Below are 27526 nucleotides of genomic sequence, written 5' to 3'. Positions count from 1 at the left end.
CAGTGCCATCTATTTTTTCACGATTTTGTTCACAAACTGTTATCAGATTAGGCCAGTTCTTGATATAGTGCTCAAAACAGTCCACTACTGAGTTCCATCGCCCATCTTGTGGGAGAGTTAGCTTGGTTCCCTTCACTTTTTTCAGAGCAGTGGCTGCAGAGTGGTGGTTACGGAAGTATTTTGCAATTTCAACAACATTAGCCTTTATTTCTGGAACACTGAAGTCTTTGGCTAGGAGGTGCATCAAATGAGCACTGCAACTGTATGTTATTAGCTTGGGACTCTCTTCTAAAATTCTTCTCAACTTGGCTACATTTGTAGCGTTGGTCTATGACCAAGCTATGTACTAGTCATTTGCATTTTTTTTCAGTTTGTTCTATTCTGCTATGTGTGTATTTCCTGATGTATCAATTGCTTCTGTAAGGAAGACATTCCCTTCTTCTGTTGTCACACAGGCACGTACAACAGGATCATTGTGGACATTGCTCCCCACCCATCAAGACTCAGGTTAACAATTTCACTCTCTAGACCTTTTGCACAATTTCTCTTTCATACACTTTATCCAGCAATTTGCTTGCGACATCTGTTCTGTTGGGTGGACTGTATCCTGGTCTTAATGACTGAACCATGTTAATGAAGTGTGGGTTCTCAATCATACGGAAAGGAGAGTTTGTTGCATAAATAAACGGGGCAATTTTTTCATCAATTACCTCTTTCTGTAATCTGCTGGTTCTTATCAAAAACTTATCTGTGGTTGTTTCTGGACGACGGAGATTTTCTTTTCTTTTTGCTACAGGTGATATACTGTGGCTATGTGACATACATGATGTGACTGAAACACTATCATTGGCAGATAACTCTGAAACTATAGAAAATGATGGTGAACTTGAAGGTGGATAATCTTCAGAATCCTGTATGTTGAGGATGGATTCTCCTAAACAAAATAAGTCAATGTAGTTATTTAATTATTATTACCATACTGCTCATTGCATTCACTGAGACTCAGTACTACTTTAAAGGTGAAATTGTAAAAGGAAGATCTGCCTATTTCAGCTATTTATTTTTTATTACAACTGCATCTAAAATGATAGTACCATAGAGTAACAACTATATTTTTTACTCAAACATGAGAATTCAAGAATAGTCCAGAAGGAAGACAGGCGGTCCTTAAGAAAGAAGTATGAAATAAAAAAACTTTACCAACCTGAAGATCCTGCATGTTCAGACATGTTCCTTTCATCATCTTCAATGCAGCTCCCTCCTGAGAAGGAACACTTCTCATGATGTTGTTTCATTCGGGCAACCAGGCCTTGCATTTCTTTGTTGCACTGTTTGCCTGTCTTACCCACAGGTAGAGGAACTTAATTAAATTATTCCCAAACTTGGTCTCTCTCACGGCCTGCTGCCATTATAGGTTTTCCCTTCTAGTGAGAGAATGGTATGATAGATCTCAAATCAGTGAAGGCTACACTCAGAAAGACCTCAAGACTTCTGGAATATGCTGCTCAAACAGTTTCACTTTTGTTTCTACTGCTTGTCCCTCCCTTCTCAGATCTATTTCCAGATTTCTTCTTGTCCAGATCTATTCTGCCCCCAACAGTCTTCTATTCATTGAACTTTTTGAAACTTTGCACTTTTAGAGAGAGGTAAGGGATTGACTCTGTGTACACAAATTTGCAGAGGGACAATAGGGTTGAGGGCTGTTATCTCTTACCTCTACGTATTTATTATTTATTTATTTAAAACCATTTTTGCTGTTAACAAGCATGTTCTCTCTGGAGATTCAAATGCACAGTTTCAGAACTGCAAAACTAAGCATCTCTGATGGTATCTTCTAGACTGAGCATTGAGTCCAATTGGGTAGATAGAAAGATTAATCTAAATCTATACAGAAGCCCCTGGAACCCCATAAGATTGGGTCCCTAATCCATGAACTATTGGAACTCATTTACAAAACTTTTCTTAAACATTACATGAATATATTGTCTCGTACTATAGAATTAGAATTTATAGTTCCTATTCCATGGTGAGATATCTTTGAGCTATAATGTATCTTAATTAAAACTATCTTTAGATAGGTTTTTCCCTCAAAAAGCGTTTTATCAAAAAAAAGTCCGAATTAAATAAAAAAAAGGATTTTTTTTCATCGTTGATTTTTCTTCACCCTGATTGTAAAGCTAACTTTGCTACAGAGTTAGATGGCCTAAATATATCAGAGTATTTTCACCACTATTCTGCAACTGGTCAGTCCATTGGGGTCTCTGTTGGTGATCCCACATTTTTTTTAAGGTAATCCTACACTATTTCAAGTGTATTTATTTCCACAGGTAAGGCTTTTACTTAAGTTGAGCTACGTTGGTATGTTTAGTTTCTATGGACGGTGTATTTAATTCTACAGTTGTTAAGACCAGTCGGTGTCATGGCTAGTGCTGGTAAGAAGACTAGTTTTCAGCCTTATGCATCGTAAGCTACGCTGAGTGAGACTTTTTCAAAGGTGTGTAACTCTAACAAGACAAACCAGTTTTCACTGGAGCTCTCAAAAGACTCTTTTCACTGAGAGCTATTTCCATGTCCTATTTCTGCTTTCTAGCTGATTCTTTTTGATGCTTGAGCAGCTTAAAATAACTGTTTAAAAAAAAAAAAATTCAGAGGATTGTGTGGCTTTGTTCCTTCTCCCAGCTGTCCTCATATACTCAAATGGCCAAACACATTTTGCTCAATTAAAAATAACTCTTCAGTAGAGATCAATGCTGGAAAGAGATGATTTTTCAGGATAGCATTTTAAATAGATTCACTATGGAAGCCACTGTGCAATCTTCATAGATATGGTGCTCACTGCTAATATTTACCAGCTACGTTGAACTCTCAAAAATTGTCAGGCTCCTCCAAAGTAACCTGCTGTGGAGCAGAGATTAAAGAACAGGTCTGTTTTCTTTTGTCTTTATTTGGAAAGCAAAATGAATTGTCCATGGCCCTGTTTTTTGTAGTTAGTGTCCAAATAATGTTATGTTTAAAAATAATGACACTTCTTTGTATTTTAATGGAGACATTTGATTTATACCTTACATGGATAAAATTAATAGTAAAACAGGTCTAATATAGTATCCTGAATTACTTTGACTCTTAATTGACAGGTATAACCCTTCATGTATGTTGCTTCTAGCAGGACATTCTTGTGTTCATATTTTCACGTATTGAAGAGTAAGAAGCTCTCAAAATGTATCTTCCCCCCCTAGGAAGTGTACAGGAATTCAATGCCTGCCTCCAGCTTTCAGCAGCAGAAGCTCCGTGTTTGTGAAGTGTGTTCTGCCTACCTTGGTCTTCATGATAACGACCGACGACTTGCTGACCACTTTGGAGGAAAACTGCACTTAGGGTTTATCGAAATAAGGGAGAAACTTGAGGAGCTCAGGGTAAATCAGTCTTACTTATTTTTTCTTTCTCTTTTACTGACGACTTAATCACATATGAGAAGATCTTAGAGGAAACTTTCTATTATGTGTGAATTTATTTGTTCATCTTGTAAATTTAAAACTTTTGAGGCAGGCCCATATTAAAAATTGGTAAGTTAAAGATAATGATAGGACAGTTTTATATGAAATGATCTCTTGGTATGGTGAGTTCATTTAACAACCTGCATTTTAATATAGCCAAAGGCAAGATCATAATCTCTGAACAAAGAACGTAGGTCACACTTACAGAAGAGGGAACTGTATCCTGGAATGCACTGACTCTGAAAAGGACTTGATGGTCATGCTGGATAACGACCTGAACATGAGTTCTCATTATGATGCTATGGCTAAGAAGGGTAATGCTATTCTTGGATGTACAAGCAGGGGGAATATTGAGTAGGAATAGAGGTGGTATTTCTTCAGTGATCAATGTGAACAGGACCGTTACTGGAATGTGGTGTCCATGCTTCAAAAAGGATGTTGAAAAATTGGACATGATCCAGAAAAGATTTACAAGAATGACTAAAGGTCTGGAAACCCTTCCTTACAGTGAGAAATGAAAGAAGCTCTGTCTATATAACGTATCCAAGCAAAGCTTAATAGGTGACTTGAGCACCCTGTAAAAGTAGCTACATGGGGAGGGAGAAGTTGGTAGTAGATGGCTCTTCAATTTAGCAGACAAAGGCATAACAAGATCCAATGCCTGCAAGTTGACGATAGATAAATTCAAACTAGAAATATGATGCAAACTTTTAACAGTAGCTTAACCATTGAAATAACTTACCTTGGGATGTGGTGATTTCTCCGAGATGTGGTGATTTCTCCATCACTTGAAACCTTAAGATTGAATTAAATGGCAAAAACTTTAACACAGTTAAGGTTCCTGGTGATAGCCCATGACCTTCAGAAAACTTAAACTTCTGAAAATTAGGAAATAGAGTTAAGGTAAAAGCCCCACATAACCTTCTCCCTCTTTTAGTGATGCCCCATAACACACATGTTCGCTCTTTGCCTTTTTATTGTAATGTCAGGTTCTACCTGCACTTGCACTATATTCAAACAGAAAACTGTGCTTTCCTCAACACATCATTCAGTCCATAGACTGCTCTCATATCTCACCTCACTACTGACAGTACCTGTTGGAAGAAGGCCTCAGTGTCCTGCTACTGACACAACCTACATAATTCTTGTATTGAAATGGTGTGGACTGGAACCCCAAGGTACTCATGTGCGCCTCTTTTCTTTGATGATGCACATGGGGGGGACTCAGACACAGATCTCATATTACAATCACAGCTCTTTCAAGCTGCTTCAGTTTATTCCTTCACCATTCAAGACAGCTATACCTGACACAATGAATGCAGCTGGAGTGCATGCAGATAATTCCCAGTGGCATTTGTCAGATCAAAGGAAGTGCAGAGGTAAGGTTGCATGGGCATGTACCTTGACTATTTCCTGGTTTTCAGAAGCTTGATTTTGTAGAACTCAACATTCTGGAAGGGCTTGAGCTATCATGCAATCTTAACTGTATCTTTTGCCATTTAATTTCCTAGCCTTTTAAAAAAAGAAATGTATGTTGGTAAGAGTTTGTGGTCATTTAGGCAGTTGTAATTCTCACCGAGGTTTGCAGTTGATATGTTGTTGTGGCTAAGTAGTAATAAAAGACCTAGCTTTTATATAGTGCTTTTAATCAGTAGTTCTTTAAGAACTTTTATATTGTTATGCCCATTTTACACATGGGAACCTGAGGTGAAGTGACTTGCCCAAGGTCACCCAACAGGCCAGTGGCAGAGTTAGGAATAGTCCTAGTCCAGTGGTCTTTCCACTAGGCCACACAATTGCTCTGTGGTTCCTAACTGCTCCTATGCATATTTTGTTATGGTGAAATCAAGAAAATGGTCATGCTTTGAAATGTTTGCAATGTGTAGTTGCTAACTGGGCCAATGAGAGAAATCTCTTTCACAGTCTATATCCCAAACCCTTGACAGTTTTATTACATGGTTGTTAAAGTAACTTGAGTATGCAAGAGAAGACTGGTGGGTCTGTCTCCTTCTCCCTCCTGCCCCACCGTTCCCAACATATTTGTAACACCTCCACCACCACCATTTCCAGCTCCCCTTCCTCTTCCCATTCCATCAAGCCATTAGTTCACACTGTAGAAGCTTTTAACATGTAAGAAATTGCTTCCTGCTGTCTCCTGTCCTGTGCTGCTACGTATACTTATTCTAGACAGCAGGTTACTGGAGGGATGCACTCTACCTTGACTAAGTAGCCCAGGGTGGGCACTGAGCTGGCTTCCCCTCTCCCATTTGGGACTCCTGCCTCTGGTTCAGCCAGGCTTCTCCAGCCATGCCCCAGGGCCATCCAGTCTGCATTTCTTCCAAAGCAGGCCAGTCCCCTCACCCACACAGGGGTAATATGTATCTTAACTATTCATTTTCTGGATGTTTAAATTTTTGATACTTTCAGTCTCCCTACCCCAGATTCCATCTCAGATGGAAAGTCGGGAAGAGGGGCCCAGGCACCGCAAGAGGAGCACAGTCCCCCAGATTTCAGAACACACAACAGGAAGAGAGAGGGGCGGGGCTCCCCGAGATCCCAGCACACACAGAATGGGAGAATTCAGAGCTGACAAGCCCTCACACCACCTCTAAATTCCCAACTTTGTCTGCTCTCCTTGCTCTGCTAATATGTCTTTTCTAAATGAGTCTCTAGCTTAACTAGAAATTGTGGGCTTGATGCAAGAAATACTGAGTGAAATTCTGTGTCCTGTGTTATGCAGGACTATGTTATCATAATGGTCCTTTCTGGCCTTAAAAATTATCTATGAATTATGGTTTTGCAATTCAGTGAGATATGTAAGCATGTGCTTAAGGTCCATTAACTTCAGTAGGAGTTAAGAACAAGTTTTCCTGAATTGGAGTCCAAATGCAGAAAATGCTTCTGTTAGGATCATGAGTAAAAGTGCTAGTGGACCCAGAATGTTTTGTGTGGTTATGTGCGATATTTATGAGAAGGCATTAATGCAAATAGCTCCCTGGAACAAGAATAGTTATTAAAAATAATTACAAGTAAATTGTCATTGTTGTACAAGGAATTACTTGACATCAAAACTATAAGAAATTGAATACTCAGCTATTACCACCAACTGAAAAAATTGTCCATGGATAATTATTCCAAATTCCTAAAGTAAACTGTATTATGTAATCTTTGAAGTACGTCACTTACAAAAAAAAAGATAACTGTCCTCCTTCCTCAAATTCTCCTCGAGATATAATCAAGATGGTCTGGGACAATTCCACAATTCAGAAGACCTTTATAAAGAGATGAATCTCTTGCATTATGCCCAGAAGGTGGAAAGACTTGGGGGCTTTTCCTAATGTCCAGTTCCAGTGTGTTCCATTCCTAAGGGCCCTCTGCTCAGGGTGCCCTGCCCCTAGCTGTAGTGAATTCAACCTACATACTACTAGCTGAAGCATCCTTTCTCTGATTGTAACTGTCGTGTTCACAGTGTGGAGAGAAGTAGCCTCCAAACCAGGGTCTTTGATGCAGACTAAGACCTTATTTATCTTCCAGTGTAAACAAAGGAAGCTCATTAAATTTCCAGCTCTACTCATTCTGATTTACCACCCACTGGCCAGAGTGCGATAGAATTAGTATGGAAACTCTCATGTTGAAATCCCACTGCTTTTGAACTCCCTTCCATGCGAAACTTTGAATTAGTATAGTTCTACCTCCTTCAGGTCTTGATATTAATACCATCTCTTCTCTGTAGCTCTCTTGTAATAATGGCCACTTCCTAAACAAAGTAAATAAGGCAAATATGATGCTGAGAGAATGAGAAGAGGGGGGATAATATACGTGCACAGAAAATGGGGAAGAACCAACTGTCAACTGTTTTATATGACTTTATATGACCTTTCAGCTGAAGTGATGTATTGAAAATGTCCCTTTGTTTTTAGAGGGTTGTGGCTGATAAACAGGAAAAACGAAATCAGGAACGCCTGAAACGCAGAGAAGAGAGGGAGAAAGAAGAAAGGGAGAAGCTAAGGAGGTAGAGATCTGCTCTGTTTTTGACAGCATACATTTAATAATCATTCTAAAATCTATGTAAGACTGAATTTTCTTGCATGTTTGTGTGTGTCTACTTGGTGGCAGAACAGGCTGCATTTGCTGAAAATTCTACATGAATTGAAAGTAATTTGCTATTTGACTACTTTTCTCAAGCCTATAACTCCTTGTTTCTGGAGGAATACTTTTTCTATATAAGTAATGGATACAACTGGGTGAATATACACATGATCAAATACTGACTTTTCAGTGTGATTTCAGACATGTAATTTTCTCTGAGAGTTAACAAGTAGATTATAATTAGGTGTCTTTTAGGGAAAATACTTTCCAATCCATCTATGCAGGGTATCTGAAATTATCAAATTAGACCTAAAAAAGAGGTGAATATATGATTGGCAGTTTTGGAGCGGTCCTGAATCTTCTCCATGAAATACGCAATCACTGTTTCTAGGAATTCACATGCAGACTTGTTTAAACTGCTGTTTGCATGCATTTTGTTGTGGCCTCAAGAAGTCCACAATGACTTTCGACAACAATGTTGATGAGCTCACATCTCAGCTGTGAAATCCCCCATAAAATCAGGTGTTCTGTGCATCAGAAGAACAGAGGGACAGTATTTTCCTTAACTTTCTAAGGTTTTGATGAAAAACAAGAAAGAGTTTAAATAAAATAGGGAATTTTTGTGGCATGCTATACTCAGAAAGAAAAGAGAAGCAGCATTTAAACAGTCAGATCAATGTAGTATTGGGAAATCTTCCTCTAAAAAGACTGTAACTCACATTTTAAAAGGGCCTTTATCATAACTGTTTTTTATAGAATAAGAAATGTAATGGTAAGTCGGGGTTGGCAACCTTCGGCACACGGTTCATCAGGGTAATCTGGTGGCGGGCCGTGAGACATTTTGTTTACGTTGACTGTCCGCAGGCACGGGACCCCTGCAGCTCCCAATGGCTGCGGTTCGCCGTTCCCGGCCAACGGGAGCCGCAGGAAGCAGCGACCAGCTCATCCCTGTGGCCTGCCTTGCTGGCCGCTGCTTCCTGCAGCTCCCATTGGCCGGGAACGGTGAACCGCAGCCATTGGGAGCTGCAGGGGGGCTGTGCCTGCGGACGGTCAACGTAAACAAAATGTCTCACGGCCCGCCAGCCGATTACCCTGATGGGCCGTGTGCCAAAGATTGCCAACCCCTGTGGTAAGTAATCAGTTCCTTTAGCTTGTTCTCTTTGTAATATTCTGCATTTTCGAAGTGTGAATCTGTTTGTATAACAAAAGCTGATCACCATTTTCCATTTGTTTCAGGTCCAGATCCCATAGCAAGAATCCCAGAAGGTATGTAATCTGCAGGAAAGGGGTACTAGTAGTGAAGCCAGGCTTTTAAAAGCTAGAACCTTTATAAATTTAATTGTCAAGCATTACTAGACTGCAGTGTACTTGTTTAGCACCAAAGCAGCATAGAGGATGGCCGTTCTCAACAGATTTATACTGCACTGATCACCATGGTATGGGACTGTGTATGCATATGTGTTCGCTCATGGCGAACAAGATGTTTTTTTCCTCCTCTGATAGTAGTTAGAACATGTTAAAAGGCTTGCATCTGTGACTGCTTGCAAGCTGATGGTCTTAGCTTAAGCAATAGACACTTGTCCTTTTAGACCCAGAGGTCCCAGGTTCAGTATCCACAGATGACCCGTCCAGAGGTGTCAGTACTTAGGCAATGCACCTTGCCTCTTAAGCTTCAGTTGGAAGCCACTAGTTTGCATTGCCGTCCTTTTCAATAGGAAAGAATTTGTAATAATAAACCTTCAGGGGTTTGAGAGCCTGCAAATATAGTCTTGTGTTAGTGGCCCTAAACCAGAATATAGCTCTTGTTTTAAAACTTCAGTGATAGCTGGTGCATATCATGTCGTAAATAGAAGGCTTCATAGACAGAACTGCAACATAAAGCACCTACCCAAAGGCTCATTATCACAGCATCTTCCATAACATCAACACTCTGTAACTTTATCTGTTTGTTAAATAGACTCTGTCAAATAAGCACTTTGATTTCTTTGAAAGGTAGTGGCAAATGGCCAAACGTACAGAGTCTTCCCTTCATCTGCTCTAAATTTGGTTGGACTTGTCAGAGGGGAATTTGGAGGATTCCCTCATCACTTTCCTCCTTCGGGCCAGTCTCTCTGAGAAATGCATAATAGCTGTGATAATTGGAAACTGATCTCTGTACAGACCCAATACTATGTACACAGCACTAAATATTGGTATACTGGTAGAGCAGCTGACTGCCTCATTCACCGTAAATCCTTTCTTTCTGTTTCCAGATCTAGGTCTCGAGATCGCCGCAGACATCGATCTCGCTCTGCCTCCCGGGAGCGAAAGAGAAGAACTCGCTCCAAATCCCGTGAGAAACGCCACCGTCACAGGTCTCGCTCCAGCAGTCGCAGCAGGAGCCGCAGCCATCAGAGAAGCAGGCATAGTTCCAGGGACAGGAGCAGAGAGCGCAAAAAACGGTAAATGTTGGCCTCCTGACAGAAGTAGTTTCCCTTCCCTGAAACCAGAAAACAGTTGTAACTGTTTCCAGAAACTATGGCTAGAAATGTAATTGTTTACCAAGAACACTTAGTAATTTTAAACACCTTGTGGGGCATTTCCAGATTTCAGTCATTGTTTTAGCATGAGCAGTGATACAGAAACAGGGTTACCTTTTGTCTGTTTGGGGGGGGGGGGGAGGGAAGGAAGGAACTGCTGTGACAAAGTGCAACATATTTGTCAAATTGTGAACCCCGTGCTGTACTGTGAGTGAAAATAAGCCTGAATGTTCCTGAAGATAACCTATTGTACTGCATTCCAGACAGCTTCCCTGCCTGGGAAAGGTGTTTGATATCTCATTGAAGGACTGTTGCTGAGAGCCATTTGTTGTGATTTTTGTATTACTGTAGCATCTCTGAGCCCTAGTTGTGGACTAGGAGCCCATTGTGCTAGGTATTGTCGAAACACAGATCCAAAAAAAACCCAGTTTCTGCCTCAGAGAGCTTATGGTCTGGTATACGACAAGAGACAACAGATGGATACAGACAGACAAGAGTACAGGGAAGCAGTGAGACAGTACTGGTCAGCTTGATAAGCAGTGGTCTCAGCACAAGAGCAGCCAAACCATTGTTAGGTTTTTTTTTTAGGCATCATGGCAAAGCAGTGCCTTGAGGAGGGTCTGGAAGGAGAAAGTTTATGGGGAGCTTCTCCCAAACGTGTGGTTGAAAGCACAAAGATGCCTATTAGAAAATTTAACAAGTAGGTGATGGAGGCTGGCATCTTGGGCCACTTGTAGGTGAGGATCAGCATCTTGTTCTCTAATGAGAGATGATAGGTATGTGGGAATAGGCTGTCCTTAAAAGTGAACACAAGCAACTTATGTATGTTGTGATAGAAAAAAGGGAACCAGTGGAGGGTTGCAAAGAATGTGGTCAAAGCAACAGGCTAGGAAAACAATCTTTGCAGCAGTATTCTGAATAGATAATCAGGCAAAACTGTATTGTCAAGAGTAGAGAATGATGTTGCAGTAATTGGGACAAAGATGAGATCTTGGATGAGAGTTTGAGCTGTGTGGATGAATCAGAAAGGCAATATTTTAGACGTTATGCACAAAGAATCTGCAAGACTTAAACTTGGCCTAGATGTGAGGACCTAAAGAGCGGTCTGAATGAAAAATGATACCCAGGTTATAGGCCTGAGTGACAGGCAGGATTGTGGTGGTGTCCACAGAGATCAAGAAAGGCAGTGGGGAAGTCTTGGTGAGAATAAAATTAGGAGTTTTGTTTCAGCTATGTTGTGTTTGAGCTGACAGCTAGACATGCTCAAGAAGATGTCAGAGAGACCAGATTAGATTGTAGTTTGCATAGAAGGAGACAGGTCTGGAATAGAGAGGTAGATCTGTGAATCATCAGCATCATGATAGTAGTTGAATGTATGTTTGCAAATGGGATTACACAAAGATAAAGCATGGAGGGAGAAGAGAGGGTACAAAGCACAGAGCCCTGTGTAATCTTCACAGAAAGTTGGAATGAGGAAGATCTGATGTACATGTTGAAGTAGTAGTTAGAGGTGTAGAAGAGGCGTATCAGGAGAGAGTGCTATGGAAGCTAAGGGAGGGCATGATTTCAAGAAGTGAAGTGTGGTCAGTGTTGTCACAGAAGGCTGCAGGTCAAGCAGGAGGATGGAGTACTGGTTCTGAGCTTTAGGAGGAAAAAGTCATGAGAGATTGGCTAGAGTGGTTTCAGTGGAGTGCAGCAGATAGAAACCAGATCAGAGAAAGTATAGGACTGAATTGGACAAGAGGCACTCCAGACAGAAATTGTAGACCATGTGTCCAAATAGTTTAGAGATGAAAGGGAAAAAGGCATGATAGTTGAAGAGGCAAGTGGAATTAAGGGTGGTGTTTTTAAGATGTCAGAGACTAAAGTATGCTTGTATTGTGAGGAGAGTTGGAGGTTGAGGGGGGAAAAAGTAAGGAAAGGCATAAGAGTGGGCATGAGTGAGATAAGGGTGTGGGATGGGATTACAGTGACAAGTGGAAAGGTTACAGGAGGAGAGCAGACTAGAAACTTCTGTGACAGGAGAAGGAGATGAGAAGTGTAGGACAGGGAAGGGAAGCCAAGGTAAAAGGAGGGGGAAGTTCATATGCTGTATCTTGTCAGTTTTCTCTTGAGAGAAATCTGAGATCCTGTGCGGGGAGAGAGGTAGAGGCAGGAGGAGGGGAGATTTTGAGGAGTCAGTAAAAGATGGCTGGGGTTCTGGGTGTAGGATTCAATTAATGTGGAGAAGTGGAGTTGCTTAGTAAGGGAACTGGCAGAACTGAAGGAGATAAGAATGAATTTGTAGCAGAGGAAGTCAGCCTGGTCACAGAATTTCCTCCAGAGATGTTCTGCGGTGTGAGAGGAGGAGCTGAGGAATTGGATGTCAGGGTGAGCCATGGCTGTGGATTGGCAGGGTGGACCTTGTGATGGGAGGGGAAGGCAAAAGAGGAGAGGGTGGGGAAGTGCGAAGCAAGGAGCTAATCAAACACCTCAGTAGAAGAAAGACAGGAAGGAGAAGGCTAAGAAGTCACAACTGATCAACACTGATGGATTGGAAGTCATGGAACATCTGATAGACAGAGCGGGGAGCTGTTGATTTTGAATGGCTCAACTACTGGCACATCCTCATGGATGAATGTTTTTTCTAAACAAGGGGGGGCAGGCATGACTCGTGGAAGGGGCTGGAGTTTCCTAGTGGAGCATGTGGCAGAGAGAGGGCAGCTGAACAGGGGGGTACTGTTCTGTGCCAGGGTCCCACCTTCACCATGCAAAGGAGAACTTGCAGAGACAGAGAGGGGTTGAGCAGGTTGGACTCTGCCCAGCCTGAAGTGCTGGCAAATCTTAGACTTGCGAAAGGGGAGAGATCAGACATGGGGAAGATGAATCTTAAGACTTTTGTTGTTTTCAGAGAAATCTCTCTCTCTCTCAAGTGCTTTAAGAGTAAAGTCACTATGGTTAACAAATTCTTATTAGTCTGTATTGTTCTTCATTAGATCTGTTTATTCCTAGGCACCTACACTATGAGCTTCCAGAGCCTTCTGGAAAGCTGCATCCGTTGGGGCCACTTGCCCCTTCCTCCCCCTCTTATCCTGGAGGGTTCTGAAGGTAGGAAATGGGGAGTGGCCCTAACTGCCTTACAATTCATTTTAACCACCAGAGGGGCAGAGAACCTATATTGAACACAGGTTTCAGTGTGGGAGCTGTGTTAGTTTGTATCAGCAAAAAGAACGAGGAGTACTTGTGGCACCTTAGAGACTAACAAATTTATTTGAGCATAAGCTTTCAGTGTCCTTGATGCTTTCCTCATCTATTCCCACCACCCATCTCTTTGGTAAACTTTGGGGCAGATTTTGTTTTTAGTTAGTTTGTGAAGTTTTTCTTTTAAAAGAGGAGAGCAGATGCTTGTCTGACACAGGTTTTGTCTGGACTGACAGGAGGGGGTTGGGCCATTTCACACCACCCAGCTGACAGGGGAGGCTCCTCCGGCTCAGTCAACTAAGTCTGGCCATTTGTAAGTCTAGCATCAGCTTCGGCATCTGGTCATCCTCAAGGTTCCAGGGTCTGTCCAGGTTGACCTCGGAGACCTAATGTGCCTAAAGGGGCTCTCTGGCCACTGGATCCAGTTTCCAAAGGATCATGATCAGCAGAGTCAGGATTTGGAGCTGCAAAACCCAGATCTGGGGCTGCAGCAAAGCATGGGTTCAGGCTACAAAAGGGAAAAAAATCCGAATTTTACGGCTAAGCATAGATGAGTGGCTGGCAAGTACATATCCAGAGCCAGAACCAACGTGGATCCTGAGTGATAACATGGATCCAGATTCAACAGCCAGATATGAATAACTGCCAAGCATGGTTGCCAAGAAGAGATCATATTGCTTGGGATGTAGCCAGCATAAGAATCAGACATCTTTAACTATTGAGAAGTAATTTGTCTAGTGGTTCTGCACCACTAAGACCAGGGGTGGGCAAACGTTTTGGCCCAAGGCCCACACTGGGGTGCGAAACTGTATGGAGGGCCGGGTAGGGAACGCTGTGCACATGTTCCCAAACACCCTGGCCCCCATCCTCTATCCTACCCATCTCACTTCCCGCCCCCTGACTGCCCCCCTCAGAACTCCCCCATCCAACCCCCCCACCCCCACATCTAAACCCCCCCGTTCATCATCCCCTTCTTCCCCCCCCCCCGAACCACTGCCCCCAGGGACCCCCTGCCCCTTATCCAACCCCTCCCCCCCATCCCCTTACCATGCCGCTCAGAGCAGCATGTCTGGCAGCCATGCTGCCCAGCCAGAGCCAGACACGCTGCCACTCTGCCCTGCAGGAGCGTGCAGCCCTGGTGCCCAGAGCACTGCCCGCGCAGCAGTGTGGCTGCGGGGGAGGGGGGCTAGCCTCCCTGGCCATGAGCTCAGGGGCCGGGCAGGCCAGTCCCACGGGCCATAGTTTGCCCACCTCTGACTAAGACCATGTTACTGAAATTCCAACACCATGATCTTGGCAGAACTACTTGCCTTATTGATTCTGTACCCAATATAGTGGCTTGAGGAAACAAATTCATTGTGGAGAAACCCTTGCAACACTGGAAAGGGGGAAGAACAAGCTTCTGATCAGATCCAAGTTTGCAAGATACAGATGCTGAGATCTGAAAGGCTGAGAACTGATACCTAGATGAGACTCCCTTCAGATCTGAGGGTCTGTACCCACTAAAGTTCTATTGATTCTGAGAGATTTCAAGTATACAAAGATTTCTCTGCTGTTCAGCTTTTGTAGGAGAGACAGGTTACGGTGTCACAGGATCAGTCTGATCCAGAAAGGATTGCCTTTTGGCTTCTGAACCCTTTTTGTAGCCCTCAAATGCAAAGGCAAAAAAAAGATACTGAAGTCCAGGGAATTAAAAAGCATGTTGCCAAGGTTCTGCAGAGAAGATACCATGCTGTAGGACATATTTAGATTTAGAGATGTATATGATGGGCTTTGAGGCCCACTCTGATATCTCCTAGATCAGTGGCTGTTAACCTTTACAGACTACTGTACCCTTTCAGGAGTCTGATTTTTGTCGTGTGTACCCCCCAAGTTTCACCTCATTTGAAAAATACTTGCTTACAAAATCAGACATAAAAATACACGTGTCACAACACACTATTACTGAAAAATTGCTTACTTTCTCATTTTGACCATGGAATATAATTATTGTACTTATATTTCGGTGTATAGTGTATATAGAGCATTATAAACAAGTCATTGTATGAAATTTTAGTTTGTACTTATTTTGCTAGTGCTTCTCATGTATCCTGTTGTAAAACTAGGCAAATATCTAGATGAGTTGATGTAGCCGTTGGAAGACCTCTGCGTACCCCCAGGGGTACGTGTACCCCTGGTTGAGAACCACTGTTCTAGATCAGACATAAATAGACACATGGATTAATCAACATAACCTCTTGCAAGAGGAAATTTTATCAGAATATTATTGGGCTCTGTATACCTAGCTTCTGGTTCTAAACGAGAAAGGAGTCCAGTGTCTGGGATTGGCTACCAATGACATTACGCTTCCCTCCTATGTGTAGTTGAAACGCGTATAGGCACTGATATTTAGCTTTAGTAAGCGAGCCTTGGCTCTAAGAGTACTCTGGTACAATGGAGCAGTGGACCCGCCTTTCGGGTCTCAGTAAACCTAGCTTCTGTTCATTCCAATTTGGAAGGACCGTTGAACCTAAGGGTTGAAACATCCATTGCCTGCACTTAAATGCTGCATAAGGTTTATTTCCTGGCCACAGTGTGAATGAGGTTTGCCACCTCTCATACAGGGTGGACAACAGGACTACGTGGCATGGAGAAGTCTGCTGTCTGGTTGTACTAATATCCTGAAGGGCATCATACTTCTGAGTTCCAGAGAAAGAGCTCTTTTTAATTTCCAGAAATGTTCCAGACTTACCCCCCTTTCTGTGCAATTGTTGCATATTTATTTCTTTATACGTATCTCTAATTGGAGTTGAAGAAGATCTCAATCAGTAAAGCTGTACCTTTCTGATCGCCATTTCTATGGCAGTAAGTGTTGCCTGGCTGTCATGACTCTCTCCTTGAATGTTTGAGTGTTTGTCTCTATATAGACTTGACCCTCTATGTGTCTAGATGGTTCTTCCCTCGTAGTTTACACAACTTTGATACTCACTTAGAAAATTTGTGGTCACTAAAGCCTTGATATATTCCAGAACTGTAAGCTTTTCTGCACTTGACAGGTTCCTTATCTATGCAGTTACTTGATAGCTTTAATACCAGGTTATGTCTGAGACTTCAGCAGAACTCTTTAGGACTCTACAACCTTTTCTAGGAACTACTTAGCTACAATGCCTCAGTATCTTCCAGATGCAGGATTTCATAAGATGGGGAAGAGCATGCTTTCCAGAAAATTCTTTATATTCCAGTTGTGTGCAGTAATAGTCCTAGAGGGTAGAAATGGGTCTTCTCCATCCACTCCCAGGTTTGTGATTTTGGGGGAAGATGTAGCTCCATGTAAAGACATAGCAGCTGAGTGAAAGACTGCCCTGACCAGCCATGCTCTTCTCCCCGCCATCAAATGCAAATCTGTCTAAATTATGATGGACAGCATTACATGAATGTATCACACACACCACAGAAGAGGAGTTTGCTCTAACAGTTTCTGACAGGGAAATTTCCTGTTCACAAAGTCAAATACCTTCATTGGATTGGTTCTGTGTCTTATCTACCAGGGAAAGAAGATGTATTGACAGATTCTTTGAGAAGTTTCATTCAACTATACAAGTACTCTGTTTGAGGTCTCCATCTTGTATTACCTTGTTCTGCAAATGGGTTAAATATGACTAAAGTCCTTTCCGAATAGGGATAATGTGCCTTCCTATGGCTCTGAACCAGAGATAAGTATGTCCTAAGGTACCACTCCTTTCCCGCACTTGGAACAGGAAATTCTTTGCATGTTGCCCTTGATTTATTAAACCAAAAGGGATTTTGATGTTAGGTTGGTATAAAGTTATCAGTAGTCATGGTTAGAGATGGACAAGTCTGTCATTCAGTATTTTGGTTATGATGTATCCATCAAGTCCTGCTTTCCGAACAACTGAGTCTCCTGTTTCCATCCAGATTTGAAGTTTCTCTGGTTGACATCTTGACTCTATATTGTTCGGTCTCTTGATGGAGCGTTTATGCTGATGTCTGAAAGTTGAAAAACACGAGCATTTAATCAGTCAGACCTACTCTATGAATCCCTTTCAATTCCCCATCTGAACAATTCCTAAGTTGGTGAACTTGATAAGGCTTCCTTGACTGTTGTTTTGACTATTACATTTGAGATAGTTTTGTGGGTTTTTTTTTTTAAAAGAAACTCCAGCCAAAAGACATTTGGTTGTCATCTTTTCTAACATCTGATACACATTGACAGTCTTTCTTCCTTTAGGAATAATCTTCTCTGTGACAGGGTTGCTCTCTGTACCTCTAGAGCTGCTTGGGGTAGTTATTTTGCTGTAAGAGCTGCATTAAAGTAGACTAAATTCTCCATTGTAATGTTTAGGATGTACTGCAAATGTTGCAGAAGAATAGGTTCATTTGTCTCACCCTAGGGTGTTTCCGTCTAGCGTGAGCTGTGGGATTGTAATTTTTATCCTCGTAAACCTCAGAGGTTTCCATTTAAACATTGGTCACATGTTCTCTGGACTGTGTCTCTATGAAGATACTATTCTTGATAGTATAGATAGTCATTAGGCTTGTATCTCAGAAACTATCTCCTTTAAGTTTCATTCTTACAGAACAGGTGGTCCTGCCCTCATGTCTATCTTAAATGAGATGCCTGGGCTTTCCATCTTATTCTGACCACTTGCATGTCTATATAGACCTACGCCTCATTTACATTCAATGAGGAAGTATAGAAATATAGGATGTCCACCTCTCCAGGCTGAGGAAGGATTAAATATACCTGCAACATCCCTGACAGATATTTGTCTAACCATTTCTTAAAACCCTCAATTATATGGATTTCACAAGCTCCTGGATAACCTGTCCCAGTGCTTTACTAACGTTATAGTTAGAAAGCATTTCCTAATATCCAGTCTAAGTGTCTCTTGCTGCAAACAAAGCCAATTACCTTTTGGTATCGTACTTTGTATATTCAGAAAACTTTGCCATTATTTATATGGGGCCAAAGCTTATCTATAAGAACTGCAAGCCCTTGGAGAGATGGAGCTGACATAAGAGGAGTCAGGCCCTCGTGGTCCAAAGATTGTCCATGTAAAATGCACTGTTTCACAATTATCATCTGACAGGGCTTCAGTCTCCTGGAACTGTCAACCCTTATCCAGGACAAAAGTAGCATCCATGGCATACCTTCACACTGTCGTCATCACATCATGTTGCATGACTGTTACTGTACATATATATGTGGTCTTGTTTTATTTTGTTTTTTTTTAGCAAAATTTTTCCCTCATTAACACTACTTTGAGTGCTTACACATATCCATTCCAATTAGGTGTGTGTGCGCCCTGAGCACAGTTGCCAGAATTTTTTCCCCTAGTGGCATCTGTCAGGTCAGCTCTAGCTCCGTATGGTGTTGCACGCTCATAACTAGAGCCCTGCATGGATACAAAATTAGTATACGCATCCATCCGCAATCTGCAAAAATGGTCTGCAGATATCCACATCCACAGTTGTAGATATAAAGTGGATATTGGCAGATTTACAGGACTCTACTCATACCGCTGGTGTAAGAGGCCTTACCAACCCCGCTCCCCCTCAGTTCCTTCTTACCGCCTGTGATGGTTGCCGGAACACCTCATTTGCATAGGGAATTTTCTCCTTGTTTTCCAACTGACTCTCCCGCTTCCTCAATGCCTGGACCCACCTTACCTCAGATCGTTGGGTTCTAAGCACAGTAGAAGTGGGATACACCATCCAATTTTTGTCTACCCCACCTTCTCACCCCCACCTTCTCACCCATCTTCTGGGACCCTTCTCACGAGCAACTCTTAGAACAAGAAGTGCAGTCCCCCATTCGGAAGGGAGCTGTGAAAGAGATTCCGTTCCACTTAAGAGGAAAGGGGTTCTATTCCCATTATTTTCTAATCCTGGAAGCCAAGGGTGGTCTCAGATCTACTATTGGCCTGCATCATCTCAACCACTATCTCAAGAACTTAAATTTCACATGGTCTCATTGGTTTCCATCATTTACTCACTGGGAGTGGTATGCTGTCCTCTATCTAACAGATGCATACTTCCACATATCAATCTTTCATGGCCACAGAAGGTTCCTAAGATTTGTCATGAACCAAGTTCCTTACCAGTTTGCGATTCTTCTTTTCAGCCTGTCAGCCGCCCCATGTGTCTTCACCTAATGTATGGTTGTGGTGGTGGCCTTCCGCAGAAAAAAGGGAGTTCGCTTATTCCCGTACCTAGACAACTGGCTAGTCAGAGGCCAGTCCAGAGCTCAGGTGGAATCCAATATCCATCTCATCCAGTCAACCTTCTGGGCACTAGGCCTACTGATAAATGATCAGAAATCCACCCTTCTATAGAGTTCATCAGTGTGATTCTCGATTCCATGCCTATGAGGGCCCTACTTCAAAAGCAATTTTCCGGGTCAATTATGGCCCTGAAAATGTCCCTCCAGGTTTATCCAGTTATGACAGCACAAAACTGTCAGGGACTTCTGAGCCACATGGCTTCATGCACATATGTAGTGCAACACGCGAGGCTACATCTCAGACCTCTCTAAGCCTGGTTGGCCATGGTATACTCTCCCTTGCATCATCACCTGGATTTGGTGCTCACTGTTCCTGCTCATGTCCTCGATACACTGACGTGATGGCTGAACCACTGCATAGTATGTATGGGGGTACCCTTTTCACAGCCTCTACCGTCCATGTTGCTAGTAGCTGACTCCATAGCCCTTAGCCGGGGAGCACACCTAGGGTCCCTCAGGACTCAGGGCCTCTGGTCTCAGGAAGAGCTTTCCCTGCATATCAATGACAGGGAGTTCAGGGCAATTCATCTAGCCTGTCAGGCATTCTTATCTCACATTACAAACAAAACTGTTTTAGTTCTCACAGACAACATGACAGCCATGTTCTACATCAACAGACATTGCGGCATGTGTGCTCTCCTGTCGTCCGTCTCCACCCTCCACCTCCCCCCCCCCCCCCCCCCCCAAATATTAGGAATCAGCCCAGCTGTGCGAGTTCTGCATTACACACTCGATCAGTCTAGAAGCATCTTACCTTCCGGGAATTCAGAACCAGCTGGTGGATCACCTCAGCAAGTTTTTCTCCTCTCACCACGAGTGGTGCCTCCAATGGGACATCTTCCAACAGTGAAAGACTCCCCTTATAGACCTGTTGCTACCTGAAACAACAGGAAATGCCACCAGTTTTGCTCCCTACGAGGCCACAGCCCAGGGTTTCTGACAGACTCGTTCTTGTTGTCATGGACAAATCACCTGTATTATGCATTCTCTCCTCCTTGGCTGATACACAAGGTTCTGATGAAGATTAAACTGGACCGGGTGCAGGTCATTCTCATAGTCCCAGCATGGCCCAGACAACATTGGTTTACCACCCTGTTAGGGCTTTCAACAGAGACCTTGCTATTGCTCACGCTACTCCCAGACCCGATCTCCCAAGATCACGGTTGACTGCTTCATCGGAACCTCAGCTCTCTTCATCTAACACTAGCATCTAAGCTAGCAACGTGCTTGTTGCACCGCTCCTGGAAAGTGGCCACCTTCGTAGCCATCACTTCAGCCAGAAAGGTTTCAGAAATTGGGGCACTTACATCCGAACTCCCATATATGATCTTCTTCAAAGATAAGGTTCAGCTGCTACTACACCTGCCGTTCCTCCCAAAGCAATTCCATTGCAGTCAAGCTATCTTCCTGACGGTATTCTACTCTAAACCGCATGTGAACAGAGAGGAACAACGCCTACACTTTTTGGATGTTATGCGGGTTCTGGTTTTCTATATACAAAGGACCAAACCATTCTGCAGATTGACTCCGCCGTTCATAGTGATAGAGAATGAAGGGCCTTCCCATCTTCGCTCAGAGAAGTTCATCCTGGATTACTTTATGCATCCTAGCATGTTATGAACTCAGACGTATCATCCCTAGCTAACTTGACTGCTCGTTTCACACGATTGCAGTCCTCTTCGGCCACTTTCCTAATGCAATTCCCTATTCAGGACATCTGCAGAGTGGCAACTTGGTCATCCGTGCACATATCTCAACGCACTATGTCATCACCCAACTAGCTAGAGACAACGCCAACTTCAGCTGCGCAGCCTTGCTGTCAGGCTGTCCTTGAACTACAAGCTCCTCTCTACAACTGCTTGTGAGTCACCTAAATTGGAAAGGACATGTGCAAGCACTTGAAGGAAAAAAAACACGTTATTAACCTTTCTGTAACTCTTGTTCTTCAAGATGTATTGCACGTGTCTATTCCAAAACCCACCGTCAGTCCCCTCTCATCGGAGTCAGTCGGTAAGAAGAAACTTAGGGGGAGCAGAGTCAGCAAGGCCCTTTATACCAATGCTGTGAGTGCGCAACACCAGAGGGTGCTTGGAGCCAACTTGATGGACATGTGCAACACCTCTCTAAAAACAACAGTTACAGAAAGGTTAGTAACCAGGGTGTATGGGGTTTTTTTGGTTTTGTTTTTTTTGGTTTTGGGTTTTTTAAAGAAAGCAAGAATTTTGGTCACTTGTGTTCACTCTATGCAGAGCTGATGCTTGTTTTAAGTATTCTGTTGACCTGGTCTACCCAGAACTCTTCAGCCTACCTTCTTGCAGGTTGTACTGCTTACTAAACTCCCACAAGCGGGAATGTGCAGATGCCACTCAGAAGAAATGAAGGTTATTTACCTGTAACCGGAATTCTTCGAGATGAGGCTCTGCATATTCACACACACACATATGCACACCCATTCCCTACTTCTGGAGTGTCTCAGGGTAAGGATTCCAAAATTAGTGGAAAGAACTGGAGAGCAGGTAGGGCCACTTTCCCTTTCTATCCTCAAAAATCTAGGGTGGGTGGAGGAGAGAGGGGAGAATGGCCTCAACAGACACTGCTTTCCAGAAGGTACTAAAAACTCACAGCACAGGTGCCATGATTCCCATAGTGTGACTATGCAGAGGCTCATCTCAAGGGAGTCCAGCTACAAGTAAGTAACCTTCATTTCCTTGCTTTCCTGCCACGTTGTCCCACAGGCTTGGTGGAGCTCTGGGAAGCAACTGGGGTGTGGGGTGCACAGTAGGGCTCAGACACTGATTTGGGGGTGTAGGGCCTCTGGGTGGTGGCACCCTAAGTCCAAGATAGAGTGTCAAACAGGTCTGAACCTGAATGTGTATCCATAGTCCCAGAGCTAGAGACAGTGACTAGATTCTACCCAGACCCAGTTGATTTGGAAGCGCAATAGGATGTGGTGATTGGATCCACTCATAATAGACTGACCATACAGGGTGGTAACTAGGCCAGGTTGTAACAACTTTTATAATTTCTTAATTCTTTGGTCTGTAGTTTGAGTTACTGTGTGTAACTAATACTATGTACTTCTATATGACCCTCCATCTGAGGGCCTCCAGATGTTTTTTAAATATTTAAGTTTCACAAAAACTCCTGTGGTGTAATCCCCATTTTACAGGTGGGGGAACTGAGGTTGTCACTTATCCAAGCTCAAAAAGGAAGTCTGCATCAAAACTTGGGAACAGATTGTAGATCTTGTCCTTTGAAGAGTTAAGATAGTGAGACACTAATACAAACTCTCAACACCATTCCGTTAGTGGAGACAGGGGCAATCTCCTATATTAGTTTTAAGTACACAGGATTTCTTGATCACTATAATAATTTCCCTTTCCATCATTTAGTTTTTTTATAACCCTGGAAAGCTTCGGGGGTACTATCACTTAGAGCCTTTTCGTCTATAGATTCAAAGTGCTTTACAAAGGGGAGTAAGTATTTACCCCTTATGGGGCTGGGAATGTGAGACACAGATTTTTACTTGATTAAAGGTATACCACAAATCTGCAGAAGAAAATTCCTGTGACTGTCTGACAAGAGTTCTTGAAAGTTCAAATAATTATAGTTAAGCATCTAAAAAATAAAATTACTCAAAAATGCGAATTTTCATGAGTACGGATGAATAAAACAACTCTGGAGTCTGTAAACAAAGCTGTTCTTGAGGGATGGCATTCCAAAAATTAGAAGACTTCAGTAGTTTGCTTTCTGTTTATAAAAAGAAGGAAAGAAAAATGTTTCATATCTCAAACTCACTGTCTTATCAACCTCAAAGTGTGCCAGAAAATTCTCCTTGGGCTGAAGACCACACATGAGAAATTTCAGGCAGAAACTTTTATTGGTGAAAGTTTCAGGGGAAAGGGTCAAAATCAGAATTAATGAAAAGCAAGTTGCAACCTTAAGCTTAGCTCCCTAATAAATGACAGGTTTCAGAGTAGCAGCCGTGTTAGTCTGTATCCACAAAAAGAACTGGAGTACTTGTGGCACCTAACAAATTTATTTGAGCATAAGCTTTCATGGGCTTCAGCCCACTTCATCAGATGCGCAGAATGGAACATATAGTAAGAAGATGTCTATATATACATACAGAGAACATGAAAAGGTGGAAGTTGCCATACCAACTCTAAGAGGCTAATTAATTAAGATGAGCTATTATCAGCAGGAGGGAAAAAAAAACGTTTGTAGTGATAATCAAGATGGCCCATTTCAGACCATTGACAAGAAGGTGTGGGGATACAGATTCAATTTGTGTAATGACCTAGCCACTCCCAGTCTCTATTCAAGCCCAAGTTAATGGTATCTAGTTTGCAAATTAATTCCAGTTCAGCAGTTTCTCGTTGGAGTCTGTTTTTGAAGCTTTTCTGTTGCAAAATTGCCACCTTTAAGTCTGTTACTGAGTGACCAGACAGGTTGAAGTGGTCTCCGACTGGTTTTTGAATGTTATGATTCCTGATGTCAGATTTGTGTCCATTTATTCTTTTGCATAGAGACTGTCCAGTTTGGCCAATGTACATGGCAGAGGGACATTGCTAGCACATGATGTCATATATCACATTGGTACATGTACAGGTGAACAAGCCCCTGATGGCTTGGCTGATGTGATTAGGTCCTATGATGGTGTCACTCGAATAGATATGTGGACACTGTTGGCAACGAGCTTTGTTGCAAGGAGATAGGTTCCTGGGTTAGTGTTTTTGTTGTGTGGTTGCTGGTGAGTATTTGCTTCAGGTTGGGGGGCTGTCTGTAAGCGAGGACTGGCCTGTCTCCCAAGATCTGTGAGAGTGAGGGATCGTCTTTCAGGATAGGTTGTAGATCTTTGATGATGCACTGGAGAGGTTTTAGTTGGGGGCTGAAGGTGACGGCTAGTGGCGTTCTGTTATTTTCTTTGTTGGGCCTGTCCTGTAGTAGGTGACTTCTGGGTACTCTTCTGGCTCTGTCAGTCTGTTTTTTCACTTCAGCAGGTGGGTATTGTAGTTTTAAGAATGCTTGATAGAGATCTTCTGGGTGTTTGTCTCTGTCTGAGGGATTGGAGCAAATGCGATTGTATCTTAGAGCTTTGCTGTAGACAATGGATCGTGTGGTGTGTCCTGGATGGAAGCTGGAGGCATGTAGGTAAGTGTACTTCAAAAATGCTGACTCTGCCAGTCTACTGTTTTTAAATTGGATATGGGGGGCGGGGGTGTCTGTGTTTCCTGATGGCTTCTCATGTATTTGTCTATATGGAACCAAACTGGGGTCTGTCTGCAAAAGATAAATACAAAATTTTAACACAACATGTTTTTTGTGGCAGCAACAGATTCGTGACTAATTTGGGTTCTCAAATGTATTGCACTTTTCAGATCCTCAAAAGAAAGATCTTCCAGAGACAAAGAACGGTCAAGAGATCATGACAGAACATCACGTGACAAAGACAGGAGCTCAAGAGAGAGGTCACCCCGAGATAACAAAGACAGGAAACGTTCATATGAAAGTGCTAATGGCCGATCAGAAGACCGGAGGAGTTCAGAGGAGCGCGAAGCAGGGGAGATATAACTGCTGTACAGTCACCGGATCCTCTAGCTTCCTATGGAGTTGCATACTATGGTTTAGTTTACAGTTGTTCAAAGGGACACCAGTGAGCAGTTCCAGACACTGATGCAACTAGGGTAGATGTACAGTATATAAAAGTGGTTATAACTAAGTCTGAATTGAACCCCTTCAATTGATGATGCCTAAAGCTGTGTCCTTGACTTTGACCAAGCTGTAAAACTTATCTGAACGATTTCTCTTTATCCAGGATGACAGTTTTATGTACCAAGGTGCAGCTCTCACTGTTTTACTCTCCTTTCCAAAGCAAGTTAAATAGTGACAAATTATATTGTACTACTTGCCTTGGGTGCTCTCAAACCTTTATAAAATTCTCTAATTCTGGTCCAGTCCAAACAGCAGCATTGAACGCTTTTTTAAGAGGGCGGGTGGGTACTAAACTTTTATTCTAAGGTTGTTTCCCAATGATTGTATGGGAACCTAGGAGTTGGTTACAGTCAGAGCATTTAGACTGGAATATGTGCCAGAGAAAGCTGAAATGTCGTTTTTTACAGTGCCTATTTAGACTGGGGAATTGAGCAGCTGTTGCATTACATCTTTTTTTATTTTTATTGAAATTTTGAAATCAAAGCCAGTCCCATCTTTCTGTACCATTCGGTATGTGTTCAGTATATTTGGGTTTTTTTCCATAAGGACTTTTTCTGCTTTTTCTTGTGGGATGTAAGCTGTACATCCTTAATTGTAAAAATAAATAAATAAAAATAAAAAAATTAAAAATAAACTGCATTGTCCGGTAAGTTAACATTGAGCACCTTGGTGTCTCAAGGTGAATGTGGCTAATTATTGGTGTATGTTCTTTAGTTAGGTAAATTGTATGAGAAGAAACAGTACAGAACTTTCTCATTTGGAGAAAAATATTTTAAATACACAACTCTACTACTGGAAGTTCTGTCTTTCTGATGAGACCTAAAACAGACCATGACTACTCCAAGATCATGAAGAGACAAAAGCTGTTAAAATCCGTGTCCTGGCTGTTACCAATTCATACCTTTAGCGGCTTCGACTTGAAAAAGTTAGTTTTTACTTCTCCTCCTAGAAATGAACATTGTGTTGCTGACACAGAATGTGATCCATGTTCCACCCCAGAGGCAGTTGCGTTTCTGTTGAGAGTGAGTGATTCCTTATAAAGGGACCCTTTTGGGATCCTGCACAATGAAAGGTGCTTTAGAAATGTAAGTTATGTTTATATTTATTTGTCCTAGTTTGAATTTCTGCACCCTTGAACTACACAATGATGTAGTGATAATACTGTCGTTCAAAAAGTACCACAGTGTGTCCTTCGTACCCTCAGGTAAGGGCACATGTGAGCCCTTGCAACACGGACATATGCATGTTTTTGCCCCCTCCTATCTAGAGACTGTTACTGCATGTATTTCTTTTTCATTGGGTTACTGTACCATTCAGTTTATACTCCAGTCCTGAAGTGGGCAGCACAGTTGCTCTGTACTAATCAGGTATACCAGTGTAGTTCTAGCAGTATTTTATCCTAAGATAGACGGTATGGGCAGGGCACATTTACATTTTAAACTATATGTAGGAGTGTCATAGATGCTCAGAAGGAACTGAAATTTGTTTTTGTACCCTGTGTGGCACATTCCATCCTTTTTTTAGGTCAGTGACTTCAGGAACTTACAAAGATGGTACAGCAGTTTTGGTGGAACAAATTTTACAATGCCATGAAACCATTCTTAAATCTGGAGCATGAATTTCCTTCTCCAGCAATGTTTTGTGAAATTGTGTATATTTCCAAGTGCACTGTAAATACAAATCACCAACATCTGTCCGTCTAGCACAGAAACCTACTGTGACACTGCACCCCATATTCTTCACAGTGATACGATTATGATATGTTTATGGCATAATTATGATGCATTGTATGCAAGATGGGTCGTGTAAGGTGTCATTGAAAAGGTTATGATATGCTCAATATGATTATCCTATTTGTATGCATGCATCATTTTTGTATCTGAAGTTATAAATACTGACTATGTATCTGTACTTCAGATGTAGTTCCACCTGGGTATCGCCCACTAGACAAGTGGGAAGCTGGTGGTTAGAGAGTCTACATGTAACTGCAGCTGTGTCTGTCCCTACCTGTGTGAATGCTGATGAAAGTGCAGGCTGGAGGGTTTTGAAGCTTGTCACAGCAGTACAGTGTGAAAGGAAGCCCAGGTTGGTGGGTCAGATGGCTCAGTGGTATCCCAGTTCCAGGTAGCATCCCGGGGGGAACCCATCACAGTGGCATGGTCTTACTGGATTAAATGCACAGCTTGTTGTTCTGAGTGAGATTTGCACTTCATACACTAGTGATGATTTTAAGTCCTATTTAAGTG

General features: G+C 42.4%; 1 protein-coding gene across 3 annotated transcripts in view; it reads left to right on the top strand.

Annotated features, from left to right (window-relative positions):
• LUC7L2 (LUC7 like 2, pre-mRNA splicing factor) overlaps positions 1–25914 on the top strand; it is a 58701-nt gene extending 32787 nt beyond the window's left edge. For all 3 annotated transcript variants that reach the window (XM_048835319.2, XM_048835323.2, XM_048835318.2), the window contains 5 exons: positions 3237–3413; positions 7415–7506; positions 8820–8849; positions 9836–10024; positions 24947–25914. In XM_048835319.2, the coding sequence (XP_048691276.1) occupies positions 3237–3413; positions 7415–7506; positions 8820–8849; positions 9836–10024; positions 24947–25139 (681 nt within the window). In that variant the 3' untranslated portion in view covers positions 25140–25914. The remainder of the gene's footprint in view (positions 1–3236; positions 3414–7414; positions 7507–8819; positions 8850–9835; positions 10025–24946) is intronic.
• The last annotated feature ends 1612 nt before the right edge of the window (positions 25915–27526 follow it).

The sequence above is a fragment of the Caretta caretta genome, chromosome 1, assembly GCF_965140235.1.
Source record: "Caretta caretta isolate rCarCar2 chromosome 1, rCarCar1.hap1, whole genome shotgun sequence".
Taxonomy (NCBI): domain Eukaryota; kingdom Metazoa; phylum Chordata; order Testudines; family Cheloniidae; genus Caretta; species Caretta caretta.
Note: the sequence above shows the minus strand (reverse complement) of the source record. Positions and strands in the feature narration are given on the sequence as shown.